Source organism: Carassius carassius, chromosome 25 (assembly GCF_963082965.1).
Source record: "Carassius carassius chromosome 25, fCarCar2.1, whole genome shotgun sequence".
Lineage (NCBI taxonomy): Eukaryota > Metazoa > Chordata > Actinopteri > Cypriniformes > Cyprinidae > Carassius > Carassius carassius.
The window spans coordinates 13,680,990-13,702,931 of NC_081779.1; the positions used below are offsets into that span (position 1 = coordinate 13,680,990).

Genomic DNA, 21,942 nt, shown 5'->3' on the forward strand with positions numbered 1-21,942 from the left:
AAATCATATTTAGGTATATAAACATGCTTATCAAAAAGATTTCCCAGTCACCTGACTAAACATTAATGTTTTTATTGCTGCTGGCTGCTGTACAGCAAAACAGATAAAAACATTAAAAATCATATCATAGTGGTCCAAATGTTTCAAGCTCTATACAAGAAAATAACTATCGACTGATAAAATTTAATCAGTTTCACATTTTAAACAAGGAATGAATGTGTCTCTATTGATCATAAATACAACAGAACACCTCAACTGACAAAGCCAAGTTAAAAGCATTATACAGGAACTTGGATTGCATTTTTTTAAATGTCCATTTACTGTCTGAACAAACCAATTCACTATTATAAATCTGAATTTTTTATTCTAAATATGAGAGCGAGAGGACCTTTAAGGATGAACTGATTCACTGTAATGATTCAGACTTTTCAGTGCTACAAATGTGAGGGTTAGAAAAATGCTTTAAAGTCAGCATAGAATGGAAATTCATCACTTTTTATTTTCTAAATGCATATTACATATCTTACTATGAATGATTCATTAATTTTTTACCTTGTAATTTTTATATCAAAATGTCATAATTACATCTTTCTCTAAAAAGGACAAACCTTTTTTTTTTTTTTTACGAATCAAAGTCTGCCCCAGAATACAGATTATACCGTTATTTTGCCATAAATATGCTTCTCGAAGTACAGATTGGAGTGATTACATTTCTGTGCAGTGTATTTGCATGCCACTTTTCTTTTATTCATTCACCTCTGGCCCCTTGCAGATTTCATGATTTTATTAAATATCTGATGTAAGGTGCATAAAAAGATTTGTTAATATAAAAGTTTCCCCTGGGAGCAGTGGAGATGTTGTATCATATAACAAAAGCTGCTCATCGTAACTGCTCATCAGATCTTGGCCATTCACTGCATTGACTCCATTTAAGGCTTAAAGAAGCTCGGACATCCTGATTGGATGTTCCAACTCATCAGCTGCTGTGGGGGTTGAGGAGGTCTGCACATGGATGAGCTGTAAGCTGTGTGTGTGTGTGTGTGTGTGTGTGTGTTATACAATGTACATCACAAACAAACTCTGCTTTTAGACATAAAACATCACTGTCCTCTGTGCCAATAACTATGTTCACAGAGATATATTAACATGGCTAAAGCTTCTTAAAGCCTCCTGGGTTATTGGTATATTATCATAATTTGGGGATGATTATGTGCCCAAGACAAAACACGCAATACTAGTAAATTAGCTCCCCCAAGTGGTCTTAAGGCCATGTTACAGTGACAGAATAAGATTTGAGTTCATTTTGGATGTCGGTTCAGAAGAATAAAGTTTCAAGTTCATTTAACTCTTTGACACTTAGTGTGGCATGTTGTCATATTATTTGGGGTAAGTTGTCACAATGGAGCCTGTCATTGGGCTTTTCCCAATAGTAAAAAAATACAATTAATGGAACAAAAAACATTTTGGACCAACAAGAATTGAAATACGTTGTCTGAATGTATAGCATTTAAAGTATTTGACTGTTTGGCTAAATCTGTTATTTATGAAAAATATATTTCTGAGAAGAAGAAAAAAAGAAGCTCTTCTGTGAATATCTCTTAAAAGATAAATAAACGTTCAAGGGTGTTAAACTTAACAATTTATCACGTTGAATTGGTGATTTTTTTTTTTTTTTTTTTGTGCGTGTGTGTGCCAAAAATAGAAAATGAAAGCAATAAAGGAAACGAATAAAGACAAATATTTCAACAAAGTTCATGTTACATTCTGATCTCAAATAAAATAGTTATTTCTTTCTTTCTTAGTAGCCATTGAAATAAAAGATCGTTGCATTTACTGCCATTGATTATATGGATTTAAATTCACATACAAATGAATATGTTCTATAAATATTTGATTTTGTCAAAGTACAGTTAGTATTGTTTAATAGCTATATATATATATTTCTCATAATTAGTAATAGTCACCTTGTGAAACACTCACTTATAAAATCAATGATTTATTAATACGCATCACAGTGACTCCACCCTTCCATTGTTGTAGCTGGATTTCTATTGGCCGGATAGTGATCGCTATACTCCTGATTAATTAATGATAACTCTTAGTAACTCCGTCTGTTGATCACATGCCACACCCCTTCCCACTATGCTCCGCTGATTAAAGATTGTGTAACTCATAAATAATAAATAATCTGTACTATGCTTTACAGATGGCAGTCTAGTATAAAATTAAACTCTGCAGGCTTGTGGGGCTCAAACTAAAAGAAAAAGTCAAGTTACACTTGAGCTGGGATTTCTGAAATTATTTTTTATTTTAATTTAGTTGACTTCATTTTTCCTTTTGCAAGAACACAAAATTAAAAGATATATATAAAAACTAAACCACAAGAACATTATGGTGAAAGGTTTCTCCTTTATTTTCCACATCAAACTTACACCAGGTTGCATTCATTGCAAGGGTTTTATAACTCTTTCAAATTTATCTAAAAATGATTGAAAGATCACTGCAGTTTTTATCAGAACACATTTTTCTATCAACTCCGGAGACATTAAAAACAGTGCTGCTTCTCCCATATTTGAGGCTTCCAGACAATTCATGGGTCTCCGTTTGAAAAAAAAAATCCCAAATTGTGTAATCAAATTACAGAAATGTTTAGCAGACAAAGCTACATCATTTGAACAACATCCCATGTCATTTTTATAATTTAAAAGAACAATTCACTCATTCATTACAACTAACTCACATGGAGCTCATTATCAGATAAAGGAGCTTGCAAACTAAAAAAAAAAAAAAACCTAAACAACCCATTAAAACAAAACACCAAAATCCAACAAAACTAAAATCCTTTTAGAGAGAGGTTTACAGCACATAAAACTCGATACAACATACACACAACAACCAACTTGGAATTTAAACAGGTGTCCTTTGACATGTGCTTTGTATTAAAAGAACTGACCAAACAGATTAGTTAAAAAAAGGAAAATAAAACACCCTATTGAAATAGATTCTATATACATATTGCCATACGAACATTAGATTAAAAGGTATTACTCTGTAAAATACCTCAACAAAAGGTAGAAACTAACCTGTTTCCACAGCAAGACAAAAAGGTAGAAAGGTATTCAAGGGTACGGTTTAATCTTACAAAGCTGTTTAACCCGAACATCATGAGAAATTTCCAGCAATGGCATTTCCCTTGAAAATGAACAAATCTCAAATTTTAACGTCTAAGATCACATCTAGTCAAAAATAAGTGACTTCTGCATAAAATGGGAGAAAGGGCGAACTGCTCATATGTTACACATGATTGATCTCTTTATTAAAAAACTACTTTGAGATTAAAATTTAAATTCGATTTTGCCAACCTACAGCTTGACTCTCCCATCTTTGCTGTATTTACATACATCACACTTTAAAATTCACATGATCCCATACCATCTGGTCTGCCTACATGAGCCTGATCTACAAGAAAAGCTGAATCAAGCGGAGACCATCCCATATAAAGAGTGTGACACAAGATCCTTGGCAGCACTTGGTTGATGGTGGAACAAAGGGGTTGACGGTTGGAGATGATTGGCTTGCTGCTCCGTGTTGGGCTGAGAATGAGACCTGGAGAGGTAGATGAGGAGCAGAAAACACTCTGCCTCCTCACAGAGGTCTTGGGGATCTGCGGTTTGGACAAATGTATGCTGAGGTCTCCTCTCAGTGGTGAATCCTAGTGCTGTCTTGAATGGGCTTGTCCAAAAGCTTATTTACATTAAAGAAATCTCACGCCCCCTTGCCACCTCCCCACACCCAACCCCTGATGTCACCAAATTATGCATTGGGAATAAACTTGGAATGGCTATAAATGAATTATCAATAAACCCCTTTTATATAGTGTAATATATAATGTATTTATAAAAGAAAACACTTAGCCTCTACAGTGATTTATCTATGGTTTTACAAAGAGAAAAACAATCTGCAAGATCACGGTCTTTTTCAGGGTTGATCTACACCTTGGATATTGTTTCCAAGAAGTCAAACAAAGGGTTAGTCGTCGTCCTCATCGTCATCTTCGCCTTCATCTTCTGCGTCCCTCTTTCGCTTCTCTCCTCGAACATCAGCCTCCTCTTCTGCACAAAATAAAAAGTTCAGTCATTGAAAAATCACATAAAAGTGACAATTTCACAATGATTGGTTGCGTAATTAATGCTTACCCTCTCCTTCTTCCTCTTCTACATAATCACCATCATCTTCTTCATCCTGTTACGGAAGGAACCCATCATTATCAAGAAGTGACATCTGGAAAACTGGTTGTGAATGTTAAAAACAGGTGAAAGATACATCACCTGAATGTTCTCCTTCATTAGATAGGACAGCCCAACTTCTCCACCCTCTGAGCCTTCCTCATCCTCCTCCTCTTCCTCATAATCTCCCAGCTGTCCTGCTACTTCCTCGCCATCCTCATCATCATCTGCATAAAAGTAATAGAAATAATGACTTGATGTAACATACTTTTATCTCATTTACTTTGCACCATATGTATGGTTTTTACAATTATCTATGCATCCATTGGACGAGGACCATAACTGTCTGCACCAAAAAAAGGACTCGACTGTATAACCAAACTCAATCGTTATTTGTGGTTCTTACCATCATCATCATCAGCCTCAGAGTCTGGAGCTTCATTGTCTTCTGCATCAAAGCCATCCAGGTATGTGACCTGAGGCAGCAGCTCAAAGATGCTTTCCCTGTATTCCTCCAACGTGGTGATCTCACAGTTGAACAGATCCAAACTCTTCAGATTCTTTAAGTTTTGCTGAGGGAAGAGCATGACATGCATCAATCAAGACTGATAAACGATGCTTAGGATAATGACTGTCTGACTCTGGAATAACTGTACCCTCGCTAAAGAAAAGGACTGACGAATAGCATGTACAAAATATATTTAGTCAGAAATATGTTGAGGTGTTGTAAATCTGTATCCGTGTTTTTACCAGGGCCTCCAATGTGCGGAGTTCTTTGATTTTGTTGCCACTCAAATTAAGGTAAGTCAGGTTGGTGCATTTCTCTGCAAGTGTCTCTAGTGACCCGGAGATGTTATTATCGCTCAGCTCCAACTGTAAAAGAGAGAATTGCTTTTAAAATAAACAATATATAAAGGAAAGGTTGAAACAAATATTAACAAGATAATTAAAGCAACTTATACACTCAAACTACTTTTGCTGTTACAGCATAATTAGACATACACTAAGTAATACTAATCAACACAAATGTATATACATATTTATGTGCTTATAAAACTATTTTACAATTACAATTATTCAACATGGATTTTTTGCTAACGTCACACTTTGGGCATTGTCCATCCATTTTAGCAGACTTTAATAATACAAAGTGTCTACATCAATATGCAAACAGTGTTACAGTATCCATTTTCTGCATGGCTGGAACATTAAAGTTAAAGCACAAGCGGTCTTGTTAAAGGCACTTTGCCTAGCGTACTGAACAGAATGCTTGATCTTTTGACTCACCTTCCTCAATTTTGGTAGTGTGGGTAGTTTGGCCAGGGAGGTGAGACCCACGTTGACCATGCTGAGGAACTCCAGCTCCTTAAACTCATCTGTCAGGCCTTCGATCTCACCATCACTTGAGCGGCAATTATCTACCACCAGCTCTGCTACCTGCAGGAGAGATGAACATAATAGGTCACTGGTAAACAAAGAATCGTACTATGGACATGATGTACCACAAGGATGAAAGTTGCAACATCTGACAACTGCTGATGTAACTGACAGCAGCTTTCCATCTAGTGGCAGCCCATTCAATTCCCAAAATGTTAAGATTTATTACACACTGAGGTGGAGTCGTCCACTAATGAGTCTGACGCACCTAGTTGGACCAAACGTTACTGCAAAAACGATGTGCATTTTCAAAAAGGTTTCTCAAAGCACTCACCCCTTTGCTATTGGATCGGGCAAACATAGTCCCGCCTTCAAACACACACAATTGGTTGAACCAGTTTTGCTATTTTTTATTAATCTCATTAATAATATAAATTAGGGACACCAGAGAAAAACTATTCATCTTTAAGGCAGAGGTGTCAAGTAACGAAGTACAAATACTTTGTTACATTACTTATGTATAAATTTTGGGTATCTATACTTTACTTGAGTAATTATTTTTCAGCCGACTTTTTACTTCTACTCCTTACATTTTCACACAAGTATCTGTACTTACTACTCCTTAAATTTTAAAAATAGGTTCGTTACTGCAATTTCATTTCGGCTTGTTTTGGCATCATAAAAAAAAAAAAAAAAACTATCCAGATAAGTCGCGCCATCCGGATGGAGTGAATTTGATTGTGGTTGGATGAGAAGTATAAACGTATACCATTCCGACACCCTATTGGTTTGTACGCGATCCATCGCACCTGCACATGACACAAATCACATCACACTCCAGCCAGGACATAGACAGTTTTGGGTTCGTTTATTCAATCCGCAGACCGTGAGCGGAGCAGCATGAGCTCAAACAGAGACAGAGGACAAAAGATGTGTGTGTTTATCGATAGATTGTTAGAATATCCGTATCTGTGCTGTTCTTTGTCACAGTTTGGCCAGTTATTTCTATATTATGCTGTAGTGTGTCAGTATAAAATATCAGTTTACATTTCCAAACATTCATTTTGCCGTTGTCAGACTGCTTGTGCATTAAAAATCGCACTAGATTATTATTAAAATTAATGGCAAACTAATTCCTACTGACTAACCACAGCAAAAGATATAAATAACTGGCGTAAAACCCTTTTTTGGGGTGAAAATACTAATATGCCCAAGACTTTTGCACAGTAATGTATTTTAAAAACGACATTGTTGCTACTTTATAAAGAATGAGCATACAGTGATTCACAGAAGTGATTAAAGACAGTGACAGACAGCACTCATTTTACAGAGATACAGTAGAAACATTATGTGTGGTTTTGTATTAAATAATGACCCAGATTGTGAAATACATTTATTAGCCTTAGATTAAGGGAAGCACAACTTGGGAAAAAAGAGCATCTAAGGTAAAAGCTATGGATTTATTTTAAATATTTGTAATGTTCTTTAATATTGTGGTTCTTTTTTTTGAAAGTATCGGTTCAGGTACCGTTTAGGCGCCGGTACCGTTTTAAAAGTATCGAAAAGGCTCTGGACCGTACTTAAAAGTTATTATTTCTCACTGGCTCATTTACCAAATGGGTGCTTTCTCTTCGTCCTCCACAAATTAAGCTACTGTAGGTAGTTCGGTAGCGAGACGTTTTAATAAATTATCGTTTGCGATTGACGGCGCGATTGACAATGTTGTGATAAGTAGGCTATGCCAACTTTGTAACTCGTTCCCCCCCGAACACTGGACATAGCAGACGTATGTAGCGAATACAGGAAGCTTTCAATCAAGAAGGTATCAGGATTATGAGTTATTTTTCATTTTTAGTTTTTGATTAATCACTTGGATTAATAATTCATTTTGACAGCACTATAATGTTTATTGTATATAGACATCCATACAAGAGTAATTGTTACTAAGCCTGCACCAATGTTCTTGTCCATTGCCCTCGCAGATTCCTGCAGCTAAGCTTGGATGTACATTTACATTCCATTAAAGGTTATTGATGACATGCCTCTGAAGTTTGACTTTTTGCACCATAACAATACTTATAGGCAACTAGTCATCATATCTAGTTCTTTAATGTATCTGCATTGTACTAAAGTGTGTTCTTTTTCAATGGGCATATATGCGGCTGAAAGAGGTAGCCTAGTGCATCCCAAAATTTTTCAACATTAACATTTTAATATAACATTATAGTCATTATGGCCTATGGCCTTTAGAAAAATGTTTTTTTGAGGTAGTGCACAATAGGCCCCTGTGGCGCGGCCTAAGCTTTTATTCTTAATGGCATTTTTTTTCCTTACATTACTTTTACTCTTATACTTTAAGTAGTTTTTTAAACCAGTATTTTTACACTTTTACTTGAGTAAAAAGCTTGAGTTGATACTTCAATTTCTCACAAAAGTCTTTTTAAACCCTAGTATCTATACTTCTACTTGAGTAATGAATGCCAATACTTTTGACACCACTGCTTTAAGGATATTGTAAACATGCATTGATGTTTATCTGCCTAAAAGAGTTAAATTATTAAGTTTAGAAACTTTTTTAAAAAAGTGTTTACAATAAATAAAAAAACTGTTTATGGGCTTTAAGTAACGTGTTGGTCTTAAAACGCACTCACAGAAGTGCAATGCAGACATTAAATTTAAATATTCAATAACTTGTCGCCCTTGTGGATAGATACGACATTTTTAAGCACATGATGTGTTTGTAATGTAGCCTTGGTAATGTTTCCATTCCTCTCATCACTTAGGATTTGCAATGAATTTACAATTAACGTTTCACAAGAAGATTTTCAGGACGCTCGCTTCTATGCGCGGGATGCATTAATATTTTGCTACAATTCTTGTACTGGTGACGCAAGATACACCCGAGTTAAAAGCCACGTATCTTTTATAAAAGTCCGCTAAGACAGAGCATTAACTCGATCTCGGGTAAAAGATCCCATCTAGAGCTGAAGATCTTTGCCCGAACCCGACGGGACCCGACGGGTTCGGGCTTAATTTATATCATCTTACGCGGGCTCGGGTCGGGCTCGCGCTCCGGTTTGCGAGGTTTCGATTAGCGCGAGAAAGATGCGAAAATGGATGCTGAGTAGGTGTAACGGAGGCTTGCCTCTGGTGATTAGTGAGCGTTCCTGCGCTCACTGATGGTGCGTCATTATTCACTCATTATTCTCATTATAAACATGGTCAAAACTTTTCCACACCTCAGACTTTGCTTTAGTTGCTGGTGCAGCCAAAACAAAGTCTGAGGTGTGGAAAAGTTTTGACCATGTTTATAATGAGAATAATGAGTGAATAATGACGCACCATCAGTGAGCGCAGGAACGCGCTGAAGACATCTACAGTGGATTCAATAATTTTCCTCCACAAAAACATGTAGGCTTAGCCTAATCTCTGTGAGTAAAGGTTTGTCAAATGATAACTAAATATTCATTGAGTCTTAAATGCATAATGTGGACAGAGTATTTACGCTAATGTTGGCATTATTCTTTTACTAAATATCATCTGCTAGTGCGAAGCAAATCCGGCGGAGCCTTTATCTTAATTTCGTTATTGCCAAATACCCATCTTAATTTAAAATTTATCTTAATTTAATTTGTTAAAAATGACTCGTTTTTATTGGTGCGTTGGTCTATTTATAGGCTAAATGAGCCTATGTCTAGAATGCTGAGCTGTTACGATGTCACAAGAGGACTTATTTTATTTCTTTATTCCAACTTCCAAGTGATCTAGTCTACGTTATGAATAAATTATGTTAAAACATGTATATGACTCCATGACTCATAATGACTAATTCTTGACAAAAGGCAAAAGAGCTGTGTGCATGCGCATATTTGAATGTCGGGCTGTAAACGGGTTCTGGCTTTAAAAAAAACTGTCAATCAAAATGTACTTGTCGGGCTCGGACCGAAACCTGTCGGGCTCGGGTCCTGTCGGGCCTAACTTTTAAGGCCCGATTACAGCTCTAATCCCATCCCTCAGAAACCCACATTTAAAAGAAGCGTGCCTCTCTACATCGCTTCAGACAAGCCTACAATAATCTACTGAAATCGGAGGGAGGGGGCTCGCCCCTTCACCATCTGCCACATTCCTTCAATAAATAAAACACTTATGGGTGTGCTTCATAAAGCTGAAGCCATATTGTTTAACGTCAGTGATAAATAATGTTACAGAAGGTTACATAATTAAGCCATTAACGTAACAACGGAGGAAAATGGCAACTTGTTTTTTTAAACGGTCCGCATCCGTCGAGCGACTGTTTCTGGCTCTACGCGCCAATTAGTCCGTTCAGCACCGCACGTAAGGACAGTGAATCAGAAATCACTCGACTCGGGTTAATAAAAACACAGTAAAAGCCACAAAACACCGTCATTTGCGTCTCAAATATTGATGCAACAAAATGACTTCCACTCGCCGCCCGTAAACACGGAGCTTTTACACACACACACACACACACACTCCTCACCACACACACTGCGAGGCGCTGTAGAAGCCATGAACACTTAATTATACAGTTTGACCCGACATTCGCTTGATATGTGCTTGTGCTCTCTAACCCTGAACTTAAATGGCTTTGAGGGTCTTAGGAGGAAGACCGAAGGAAAGCGCCCTGAATGTGTAATATCGAAGAGTTGGAGAGTAAGATGTCCGCCTTTGGAAGACGAAACTGCTCGTTTTATTTGCTTAGAGAACCCATTGTAAGGTACGCATAAGTGATGTTTACCTACAATAAACTTTTTATACGACAAGACGTTCAGTCGCGTTATGTTTTGCTCGGTATTTTGGATTTACGGACGCTCGCTCGGACTGAGATCGGATAACAACACTGACGTTTTGCTTTAACTGCTTCCCGTTGAAAGAGAGAATATTGTCGCATCGGGCGACTATTACGTCGTAACAGAATTGGACGTCACTTGTTGAGTAATAAAATAGTTTCTGAACCATCAAATAAAAAAATGGGTCTTAAAAATTAAAGTACTTTATTCTGAGGTTTCGTTGGGACGCCCACAACGACAACAAGTCTAATGCAATGGCGAAGGAGACGTTAACGTAACGAGTTCACAAAAGATTCACTAATGGTTTCGCGCACTCACATAACGATGACTACTTGTTTTTAAATAATCGTGTATAGATGTGTACATGCATTCATTCATGGCTAAAATTATCCTTTTAAACGCCCATGTGGTCTTACAGTCGTGCTGCCATTTAGCGGAGTCTATAACGTGCAGGATAACGTTAGACAGGTTTCGAACTAACATTATTTCACGTTTCCGTGAAAAATAAATAATTAAAGCGCTCACCTCCGCTGGGGATCTGTTCCTCAGTTCTAAACTGATCCTCTTCTTCATCTCCATTTTGTTTGTGATTGCTGCAGTGGTTTAGATCGTTTAAAGAAATGAAAATCCAGAAACTCCGGAGCACGGACCTACAGCTCGGCTTTCTTCAATGGCTGCCGTATTCCAACTGATCCTCCATGATACCTCGCACCCAACCCCCTTTCTGAGGTCCCGCCCGCTCTGCGCTATGATTGGAGTGTTGTTATTTTTGAACGCGTGAGTGGTGGATCACACTTATCAACATAAGCGGTCTTTGTAAACACACGTGATTGGTTGGAAATACGCGCGCAGTAGATTTTAGACGGGTCGTTCAGAACGTCAGTATGAAGTAGAGGTCTTCACGGGTCCACTTGGATCCGAAAACCCGAGGTCCGACCCGAGACCCGAGCGGGTTCGGGTCCAAAACTCCAACGAGTACCTCGGACACGGGTCGGATTCGGTATTAGTGGTCTCGGGTAATTTAAAATAAATATGCCTTTTCCAAATGGACCCGAGAAGACCCGAATTCTTTTAAACTATGTTGGGCATTTAACAAAATTGCATTATTTAAAACAACTATGACACCGTTCTCTCATTTTTTCTAAGTGTGAGAGCAAATCAGCGCTTCTACGTGCAACGGGCTATAAGCACGGTTGCCTCGCAACGCATTTATTTACTCAGTTCCACATTAACCAACCCCCCTCCCTTTGCCAAGAACTAGTGCGCCATCATGTGGATGGATGTTTGACTAAATGCAAGTACCGGTATTTGAATTGTCGTTAAGCCAGGCCTGTCAATCAATTTGAAAAATACGCGACACTGTCAGAAAAGCATGGAGGCGATAACAGACATTGCGAAAAAGGTGAGGGAAAACGAATATGTAGAACAGAAACATCCAGGGTCGTCATCGGTGTTTAGTCAAAATCAATGACTGGGAGACTTTGTATATTTTATTGAAAATCTGTTATTCTGTAATCTGAAAAGTTATATTTGAGAAACAGCCATCGGTAAATTTGATCCTGTGGTGGTTCTAATGTTAATCATCGTATGGTCCGGTAAATAACATTATGCCAACTTTTAAAGGACGTAATGGGTTACATGTGTGATTGACATTTCAGCACTTCAGCGCGTAGGCTACTCCTACTGCCGCGTCTATGTTAAGTGCATTTTTGAGAAACGCATGGTTGCAGGCTGTGCACATGTAAATGCCGTTTACGTTCGGGTCCAGTCGGGTTCTAAAGGAAATGCCGTCAGGTCGGGTCGGACTCGGGTCTAATTTTATCGGGTCTGTCTCGGGTCGGGTTTTTCTTTAAAAATAAATAATGTATGCATGTCGGGTTCGGGTAAGTAGTGATTCGGGTCGATTCGGGTCGGGTACAGTTTTTAGGACCCGAGAAGACCTCTAGTATGAAGCTCTCAAACTGTTAATCCGCCTATTCTTTGTTCTCATTGGAAGCGTCCAGTAAATCGAAATCAATTTGGAGACCAGATTAAAATTTTTCATTTTAAAGTCTAAAGTGAACACTAACGTATTAGACAAAAATAAATATAACAAATGTTTTATCTGGGTAGGACTATACAATTTCTTTGCGAACAAATACAACGTATTACATTGTTTTAAACAAGTTATCTCATAATACTCTAAAACATCTTCCATACAATAATTCTACAAAATGGCTGACCATAAACCCAGACAGTCATGGTGGCTTAAAAGGCTGCGCGCACACCACGCCATCTGTCCAATGTAATGTGCTTCTCCACAAGAACTCACACAGGCCCATTTGGTGTAGAGCACCGTCAGGCTATTCGCTATTATTATAAATTGATAAAAAAAAATGTATCTAAATGACCTTCAAAAAATGTCTAAATTAATTTAAAAATAGCTTACAGACCACTGTCCCCACCTTAGAAGGAAATAAACTGATGCAAAATTTTCAACGATGTGCATTAGTGCAGTACACCAAGGTGACCGCTAGGGCTTCATGGCACACTGACCCTGAAATGAACGAGACCCCACAACAGATCTCCTAAAGCTGATTTATCTATGCTGCCAGAGAAGTGAATAATATCTTGTATAAAACAGTCATTAGGATTACGTTTGTTTGTCACATGTGATGAGAATATCTCAAACAGTAGCACAAATTAACTTTTTTTTTCTCTAAAGAAACTAGATTTTTAGAGGCATTTTTTCTGTACAGGGGAATATTTTCTAACTAAACAAAATACTGCATTTATATAATATATCAAATATATATTTTTTTATCCTTAATTCCTAGGGCCATTTATATTATTTTTGCAGGGTTTTTTCCTCCCTGCCTCCAAATACTAATTAACACAGCAGATGAAAAACCTAACGTATCAGGTTGATAGATAAGCTGTGTAACGTGATAACACATAACATCATGTGATTAAGATATCCCTCAGCTGTTGCTGTTGTTTTTGACAGCTCATGGCTCAGCCCAGTATTAAGATGTTGAAGCGCATTTAAGACATACTGCAGACAGGAAACAGGAAATGCTCTAGCAAAGTGGAAACGGATAAGATGCAGAAAAAGTCTGCTCGGAATGACACAAATCAACGCTGTATTTATATATTAATTGGATTTGTTTATTAAAAGTTAATTTAATAAGGTTTGATTTATATAAGGTTTTGATTATACTAATATTTATACTATTTTAGACAGAGCTTGAAAGTTAAGTGTTTTATCATGCATTAGAACTTTCTCAGGAGGCAAATTAGATAAATGCTAAGCAACAACGTAGGTAAATCTCCACTAGATGGCAGACAGTGTAAAGACACGGCCAAAACCAGTTAGGACTGGTTAGGATTGCTTGTGTACCCAGGCGGGAAGGAAGTCGACCGGAAGTTGAAGTTGGCCGCGTGCCGCCATCTTGTAGCAGAACTTCACTTGCGTTAGCACCCCATTGACTCCCATTCATTTTGGCGTCACTTTGACAGCGAATAACTTTACATCTGAGGCGTTTAAAGACTCCATTTGTCCATTATTTATTTCTAAAGATACACAACAATGTATAAAGGGATCCATTACCTTCTATGTTACATTATGGCCCCATAGAAACAGTTTTTGTAAAAATAGGCTAACGATTGCATCATAACCACTCGACTCTCTGTTGCACAGTAGAGAAATTACCGTACGGACAGGAGGAGAAGCTCGCAGGCAATCGGGGAGACGTCAAGAGAGAAGCCCATAGATACAAGCCCTGGCGTACATTTTAAAATACTATACAAAATAATTAATCAGAATACTTACTCCTGCTCACTCACGCCAAAGAACTCCCCGCTCAAGCTCGCCGTCTCTGCAAGATTAACGATGGCAGTTTGCACGCACAGCTACTAGAAGATTTACATCTGTCAGACAGGTTGCTGACGTCATCAAGCTTAGTTTGAGTCTGCGCGTCAGAAACGGAAGTTCTAAAAATCGCTAAAAATGGGCTTTACTTGTCTCAATTGAGTTCCAATGGGGTCGCTGTGTCCATTTCTTTTACTGTCTATGTGTGTATCTAGTGACCTTATAGGAAGCGGTCGCTAGCGGCTAGATAGTACACTAGAGCTTTGCACAGACATGTTTAAATGTACACTGCAAATCATACTTCACATTTTAACATGTTAATAGAATTGTTAATAGAATTTTGTTTTTTTCAGTTGTAAGACTGAGACTTGTGTTGGACCAAGTTAACTGATGACTAGTAAAATTCATTGTGCTTGAACCCTGAAACTTCTCTTGACCTTGTTTGAGGGCCATTGTCAGGTCTTCTCAATGTTTCCTGCAGCCTTTGTCCTCTGGACCGGCTGCATGGTGGCCTGCTGTGGGGTAGACAGATGGAAGAAAGGGTTTCACATTCAGACAAGAATAATGGGAGACACACACTAGTGTATTCTCATGCAAAAAAACACAATGAGCCAAAGGCAATCAGGCAGCCTTGGGAATCCCTAACAAGTGTGTTAACCTGGAGTGATTGAAAGAAATACACCGCCAAACACAAAAGACAGATGCAAGAGGCTCAAGACAGACAATTAGACTACAAGTGTGAGGACTGTTTAGAACGATTAGTCAGTCATTAAAATGGAGAACATTAAATGTTCTGATCTAAATGCTGTCTCGTGCACTCTTGTCAAATAAAATATGCAGATTAAAGTTTGTTGTAAAGGGTATTATTAGATTCAGATTATTTATTTGAATTACTTGAACTTGTATAAACAGGTCACACAAACAATGTTGCCCTAATAAAACTAGCAAAACAATTATACGAAGTTCTGGACTTAAAGTACAAAAAGGATGTGAGAGTTGTTAATTAGATCCAGGTGTAACAGCTAGCTCACATGAACAAGGTCAAGTGTGCGTGGTTTTGTGGGATTTGAGGATGTTGGCTCAAGTGGTTTGGGATATGGATACCAAATCCTGGGAAAATGCTGTCTTATTTAGGACAACCCAGTGTACATCACAAGCACAGATGGAAAAAGTGACAAAAGGTTTTCTTATAATGAAAACAGAAACTCATAATGTGCTAAGATTAACTGTAAAACGAGTTGTATTGGTAAACAAGAAGACATTATCACATTATTTTCAGACATGAAAATGAGCCAGCGAGCTTGTACTATTTTTTTTTGTTGTAAGCTGTTGGATTCAACACTGTTCATTAATCATTGTACAAATGCTACAGCCCAAGAGGCAGACTTATTTTATGTGGCTGCAAGTCTTCTATGCTTTGTGAATGAACATATTACATTATAAAATGAGGGCCTGTTTCTAAAACACTGTGTTAACAAAGGGTTTATTTGTGCATATGCCTCAGTTTCACACCCTGTAGTATATCATGTAAAGGCTCTGAGGGTGTGTTTGTGAGTGTGTCAGGGAGCATGGCGTATAACACAATGCCTGACAGTTGGTTTGTTTTTTTCTTCTTCTTGTGAGTTAAATTTAAAGAACTTTGGAGAAAAGAACAAACACACTTTCTACTGTATGCAAATGCAAATGTCCTTTATTAAAAACACTCACAAACGTTTTTCTACCACTGGCTTGTACATTGTGGGACCTCACAGCCAGAGCAGCAGATCCATCCCCGCTCCCACGGGGGGTCCCCAGTGACCCCCGAGACTCCTATTCTCTCTGTTCTCACGTACACTGATCTCATTTGATAAGATGGTCAGCCGTGCCCATGCTGAGATATCACTACACTTCATTACACTTCACTACACTACACTTCACTACAGTAGACTAGACTACACTTCACTTCATTACACTACACTACACTACCTTTCACAACACTTCACTTCATTACACTACACTACACTACACTTCATTACACTACACTTCACTTCACAACACTTCATTACACTTCATTACACTACACTTCATTACACTACACTACACTACACTACATGACATTACACTACACTTCACTTCACCACACTACATTTCACTACACTACACTACACTACATTTCACTACACTACACTACACTTCATTACACTTAACTTCAATTCACGACATGACACGACACGACACTACACTTCATTACACTACACCGCACTACACTACACGACACTACATCACACTGCATTTCACTACACTACATTACACTATACTTCACTACACTAGACTACACTTCACTTCATTACACTTCACTACACGACATTAGATCACATTACATTTCAATACACTACACTACACTTCACTTCACTTCACTTCACTACACTACATCACACTACACTACACTACACTACACTACACTACACTACATCACACTACACTACACTTCATTACACTACACTACACTTCACTACACTAAACTACACTTCACTTCATTACACTTCACTTCACTACACGACACTAGATCACGCTACATTTCAATACACTACATTACACTACACTTCACTACACTTCACTTCATTACACTACACTACACTACACTTCACTTCATTACACTTCACTTCACTTCACTACACGACACTAGATCACACTACATTTCAATACACTACACTACACTACACTTCACTACACTTCACTTCATTACACTACACTACATCACACTACATTTCACTACACTAGACTAGACTACACTTCATTACACTACACTACACTACAATTCACGACACGACACTACACTACACTACACTACAATTCACGACACTACACTACACTACACTAGACTACACTTCACTTCATTACACTTCACTACACTTCATTAGACTTCACTACACTACACTTCACTTCATTACACTTCACTTCACTTCACTTCACTTCACTTCACTTCACTACACTACACTACACTACACTACACTACACTACACTACACTACACAACACTAGACTACTGTACACTTCACTTCATTAGACTTCACTACACTACACTACACTTCACTTCACTACACTACACTACACTACACTACACTACACTACACTACACTACACTACACTACACTTCATTAGACTTCACTACACTACACTACACTACACTACACTTCACTTCACTACACTACACTACACTACACTACACTACACTACACTACACTACACTACACTACACTACACTACACTACACTACACTACACTTCATTACACTACACTACACTACACTACACTTCACTTCACTTCACTACACTACACTACACTACACTACACTACACTACACTAGACTACTGTACACTTCACTTCATTACACTTCACTTCATTACACTTCATTACACTTCACTACACTTCATTAGACTTCACTACACTACACTACACTACACTACACTACACTACACTATACTACACTACACTTCACTACACTACACTACACTACACTACACTTCACTTCATTACACTACTGTACACTTCACTTCACCACACTACACTTCATTAGACTTCACTTCATTTCACTACAGTACACTGCAGTACACTACACTACACTTCAATTCATTATACTTCACAACACTACACAACACGGCACAACACTACACTACTAAAATAAAATAATAATTCAATTCAACAATTAAACTTTTAGCTTCATAAATATTGTACTTTTACAACATATTTTTACTAATATTAATATTAATTTTATTTTATTAGAATTTTCCTTAAGATATTTCTATGTATTTAATGCAAAAATGAAACATCTAGCTTCAAAAATATTGTTTTTTTTTGTTTAGAACCATGTAATTAAATTTTTCTTCAAAATGTCTTTTTCTTCTTCAACTTCACAATGACTGATGCACACTCTTTCTCCTCCTTCTCCCCACTCTCAGAGATGGATGTTTCCAAACTTCTCCTGTCCAATCATCCTACTACTTGTCCACTTGATCCGATCCCCACTCACCTCCTTCAAGCGATCTCTTCTTCAGTCATACCTTCGCTTACTCACAGTTATCAACTCCTCTCTTCACTCTGGAACATTTCCCTCAGCATTCAAGCAGGCTCGGGTAAGCCCACTGCTCAAGAAACCATCTCTAAATCCAGCGCTTCTTGAAAACTACAGACCGGTATCCCTTCTTCCATTCATTGCAAAGACACTTGAGCGAGCTGTGTTCAACCAGCTTTCTATGTTCCTTGTACAGAACAACCTCCTGGACAAAAGTGGCCACTCAACTGAGACGGCTCTGCTCTCGGTTACTGAAGCCCTGTGACTAGCAAGAGCAGCTTCAAAATCCTCAGTACTCATCAAGTCCTACCTCTCTGACAGATCCTTCAGTGTGCCTTGGAGGGGTGATGTTTCTAAGTCACAACACCTTGCTACTGGGGTTCCTCAAGGCTCAGTACTTGGACCACTTCTCTTCTCCACCTACAAGACGTCATTAGGATCTGTCATTCAGAAGCATGGCTTTTCTTACCACTGCTTCGCTGATGACACCCAACTCTACTTCTCATTCCAACCAGATGACCCGACGGTAGCTGCTCGCATTTCAGCCTGTCTGAGTGACATTTCTAGCAGGATGAATGACCATCACCTTCAGCTTAACCTTACGAAGACAGAACTCCTGGTGATTCCAGCTCACCCAATGCTTCATCACAACTTCTCTATACAGCTGGGTTTGTCAACCATTACTCCTTCGAGGAGAGCCAGAAACCTAGGAGCTGTGATGGATCATCAGTTAAGCTTCACAGACCACATTGCTACAACGACCCGGTCCTGCAGGTTTGCCTTATACAACATTAGGAAGATTAGACCCTTCCTGTCAGAGCAAGCCATCCAACTTCTTGTCCAAGCTCTTGTTCTCTCCAGACTGGACTATTGTAATGCTCTCCTGGCGGGCCTTCCTGCATGTACTGTCAAGCCTCTGCAAGAGTGCATCCAGAATGCAGCAGCAAGGGTTGTCTTCAATGAGCCAAAAAAAGCTCACGTTACTCCTCTCCTCATCAGGTTACACTGGCTACCAGTAGCCGCTCGCATCAAATTCAAGGTACTGATGCTAGCCTACAAGACGACCACTGGCACGGCACCAACATACCTAAACTCACTGGTTAAATCTTAAGTGCCCTCCAGAAGTTTGTGCTCTGCAAGTGAACGATGCCTTGTGGTGCCATCCCAAAGAAGTTCAAAATCACTCTCACTGACCTTTTCTTGGACTGTGCCCAGCTGGTGGAATGACCTCCCAATCTCAATTCGTACAGCTGATTCTTTACTCATTTTCAAGAAACATCTAAAGACTCATCTTTTTCGACAGCACTTAATCAACTAATACTAGCAATTTTTCTTTTCTTGTCTTTCCATTTATTAAAAAAAAAAAAACCTGGCTATGCGTTCTATACTAGACTAACTGAGACTTGTCATGGCACTTGTATACTGTTGTTGTTCTATTGTTGACCTGACTGCTTCTATTGTTCTCATTTGTAAGTCGCTTTGGATAAAAGCGTCTGCTAAATGATTAAATGTAAATGTAAAATATTTTGAGATCAAGCGATAATTGGCATACCACCTGCAGTATTACTCTGGCCCACATATTTTTCTGTCATCAAAAAAATTTCTTAAATAATAGCTTTAAAAACAATCACAACTGAAGGGCAATACAATTTTCTTTTATCTTTTAAAATTGGAATCTTGCCCACTAACAACATGGCCATTTCCTACTATATGACCCATGTGGGCACTGACAGTTTCCTTGCAGTCAGTCTGAGGTTTTGCTCTGTTTTCAATGGGAGGCATCTCAAATTTGAGCACAAGCTCAGGGTGTGTATGCAGCCCACGGGCACAACTAAGATTGAAATAAGAGGACTAGGTTTTTTAAAGCAGGAAAATAGATCTTAAATGTATGAAGGAGGCTCTTGTCTTGTATCACGTATGCGCAGCTCACCCACACAGTCCCACGGTCCAATTCACACAGCTGGGGGTTGTGAAGAGGGTTTAAAAAAGCCAAATCTGGCTGACTCAGAGCGACGACTGGGGAACAGGTCACATCAGTGCTACAAGACAGGAAAGAAGGCTGAAAGACCAAGAATATTCGTTCATTTATGTAATTCATGAACAAACACACCCTGCGCTCTGTTCTTTCCTGCTATTGAAGTCCACCTTTATGTACCTTGAGCCTCTTCTCAGGCCCATGCTGAGTAGAAAGGATGGGCAGGTCAAAGCCCCCTGCCTCCTCAATGCAGAACTCAAAAACATCTGGCACATGGCATAGCAGCAGGGTTTTTATTACTGTGGGCAGAAATTTTTAATCTGTTGTCCAAGGACCTCCAACTTTCTTTTTGCTAATATGTTTTATTTAGCTTCCTCACTAAAGCTGGTTTGGAACAATATTTATGAAGAAGATCATCATATAAATGGGGGCAGTAAAAGCTTTATAAACCCTGCTGTAAGGTACTAAAATACTGCTATGGTACTACCATGGTACAAACCATAATATTATGATGAAATCATATACAGAAAACTAGAATCAAACCTAACATGCTGTGTTTTCTAAGCATTTTCTAAAGTTTCCTGCTAAGGCGTTGCATTACATGCTTTTGTTAACTGATCTTAAAACATGGTTTCCGAACCATTAACCGCACAGCTGGCTTCAGAGTTTATCACTATTCAAGATCAGCTGACAAACAGCAGATACAACATCAGAATCACACAGCTGCCTACGAACAACTTCACCGACCTTTCCATGGGCTCTGTGACCCACATCTCAAGTCCCGGGTCAGACTTTTCATCACATTGCCTGTCATAAAGTCACATTTAATAATCACAAATAATATTCTTACATTAATGAGAATTATGACAGCTATAGTCCAAATACACTTTCAGGGTTGTGGCAGTCACTTTAGTATTGTTTAAAGGTGGTGCTATAGTTAACAGATGAATGAGGCAACTAAAACTTTGGAGTTCCCACCCCCTACTACTCCTTCCTCCCACCCCTTCTCCTGGCGTTTCCTCTCCTCACACTCTCTCAAATGCTGCAGTCATTCGAGGCACAGCGTGGAGGCTGCACATACACACACCAACACGTTTAGAGCAACATGGCAAGACCTCACCACTGTGTGAGAATATCAGTGTGTTTGGCAGGAGCTCTTCTACTGCTGCCGCTCTGCTTGGGTGAGTGTGTGTGAGCGTAAGAGTGAGGCTGAGACTGACTGTGACTATAATGGGAGAACTTGCTAAATGTTGATGTTTTGAATGAGGCACAGATCTAGTGTGAGATTCTAAAAAATAAAAAAAAAGGTTCCTAGGGGACATTATATATAAAATAAACAAAAATTAAAAATTAAAACATTTGCATTTGAAAAAATATTTGCATTTGATGTTGCATTTGAGGCTGACAACACTGTAAAAAGTGGGAACTTGCAGTTGATTTTGGGATGGTTTACCCAAAACTTTACTCACCTCATGTTGTTCCAAACCTGTATGAATTTATTTCATTTTATGGAACACAAAATAATATATTATCTATAGAAAAAAAAAATGAATTCTTTTTGTTCATACAATGAAAGTCAGTGGGGTCCAAAAGAACACTGGGCCCCACTGACTTTCACTGTGCGAGACATTTTTCAGAACTTATCCTTTATGT

The 21,942-nt window shown here is 38.4% G+C and overlaps 1 protein-coding gene across 1 annotated transcript; it reads right to left on the bottom strand.

Annotated features, from left to right (window-relative positions):
* Window positions 1–2,389: 2,389 nt before the first annotated feature.
* On the bottom strand, window positions 2,390–11,120 carry LOC132104255 (acidic leucine-rich nuclear phosphoprotein 32 family member E-like). Its single transcript, XM_059509576.1, has 7 exons — window positions 10,940–11,120; window positions 5,514–5,663; window positions 4,977–5,099; window positions 4,633–4,798; window positions 4,329–4,453; window positions 4,197–4,242; window positions 2,390–4,112 (listed from the first exon to the last, which is right to left on the bottom strand). The coding sequence occupies exons 1-7, from the start codon at window positions 10,991–10,993 to the stop codon at window positions 4,030–4,032; spliced, it is 747 nt and encodes a 248-aa protein (XP_059365559.1). The 5' UTR covers window positions 10,994–11,120; the 3' UTR covers window positions 2,390–4,029.
* Between the last annotated feature and the right edge of the window lie 10,822 nt (window positions 11,121–21,942).

Bases quoted from the DNA above. Each gene is read 5' to 3' on its own strand.
- LOC132104255 (XM_059509576.1), bottom strand. From the start codon at position 10,993: ATGGAGATGAAGAAGAGGATCAGTTTAGAACTGAGGAACAGATCCCCA. The intron at 5,100-5,513 runs GTGAGTCAAAAG...TCTCTTTTACAG, and splicing joins CACTACCAAAATTGAGGAAG to TTGGAGCTGAGCGATAATAA. The intron at 4,454-4,632 runs GTAAGAACCACA...ACTTTTATGCAG, and splicing joins TGAGGCTGATGATGATGATG to ATGATGATGAGGATGGCGAG.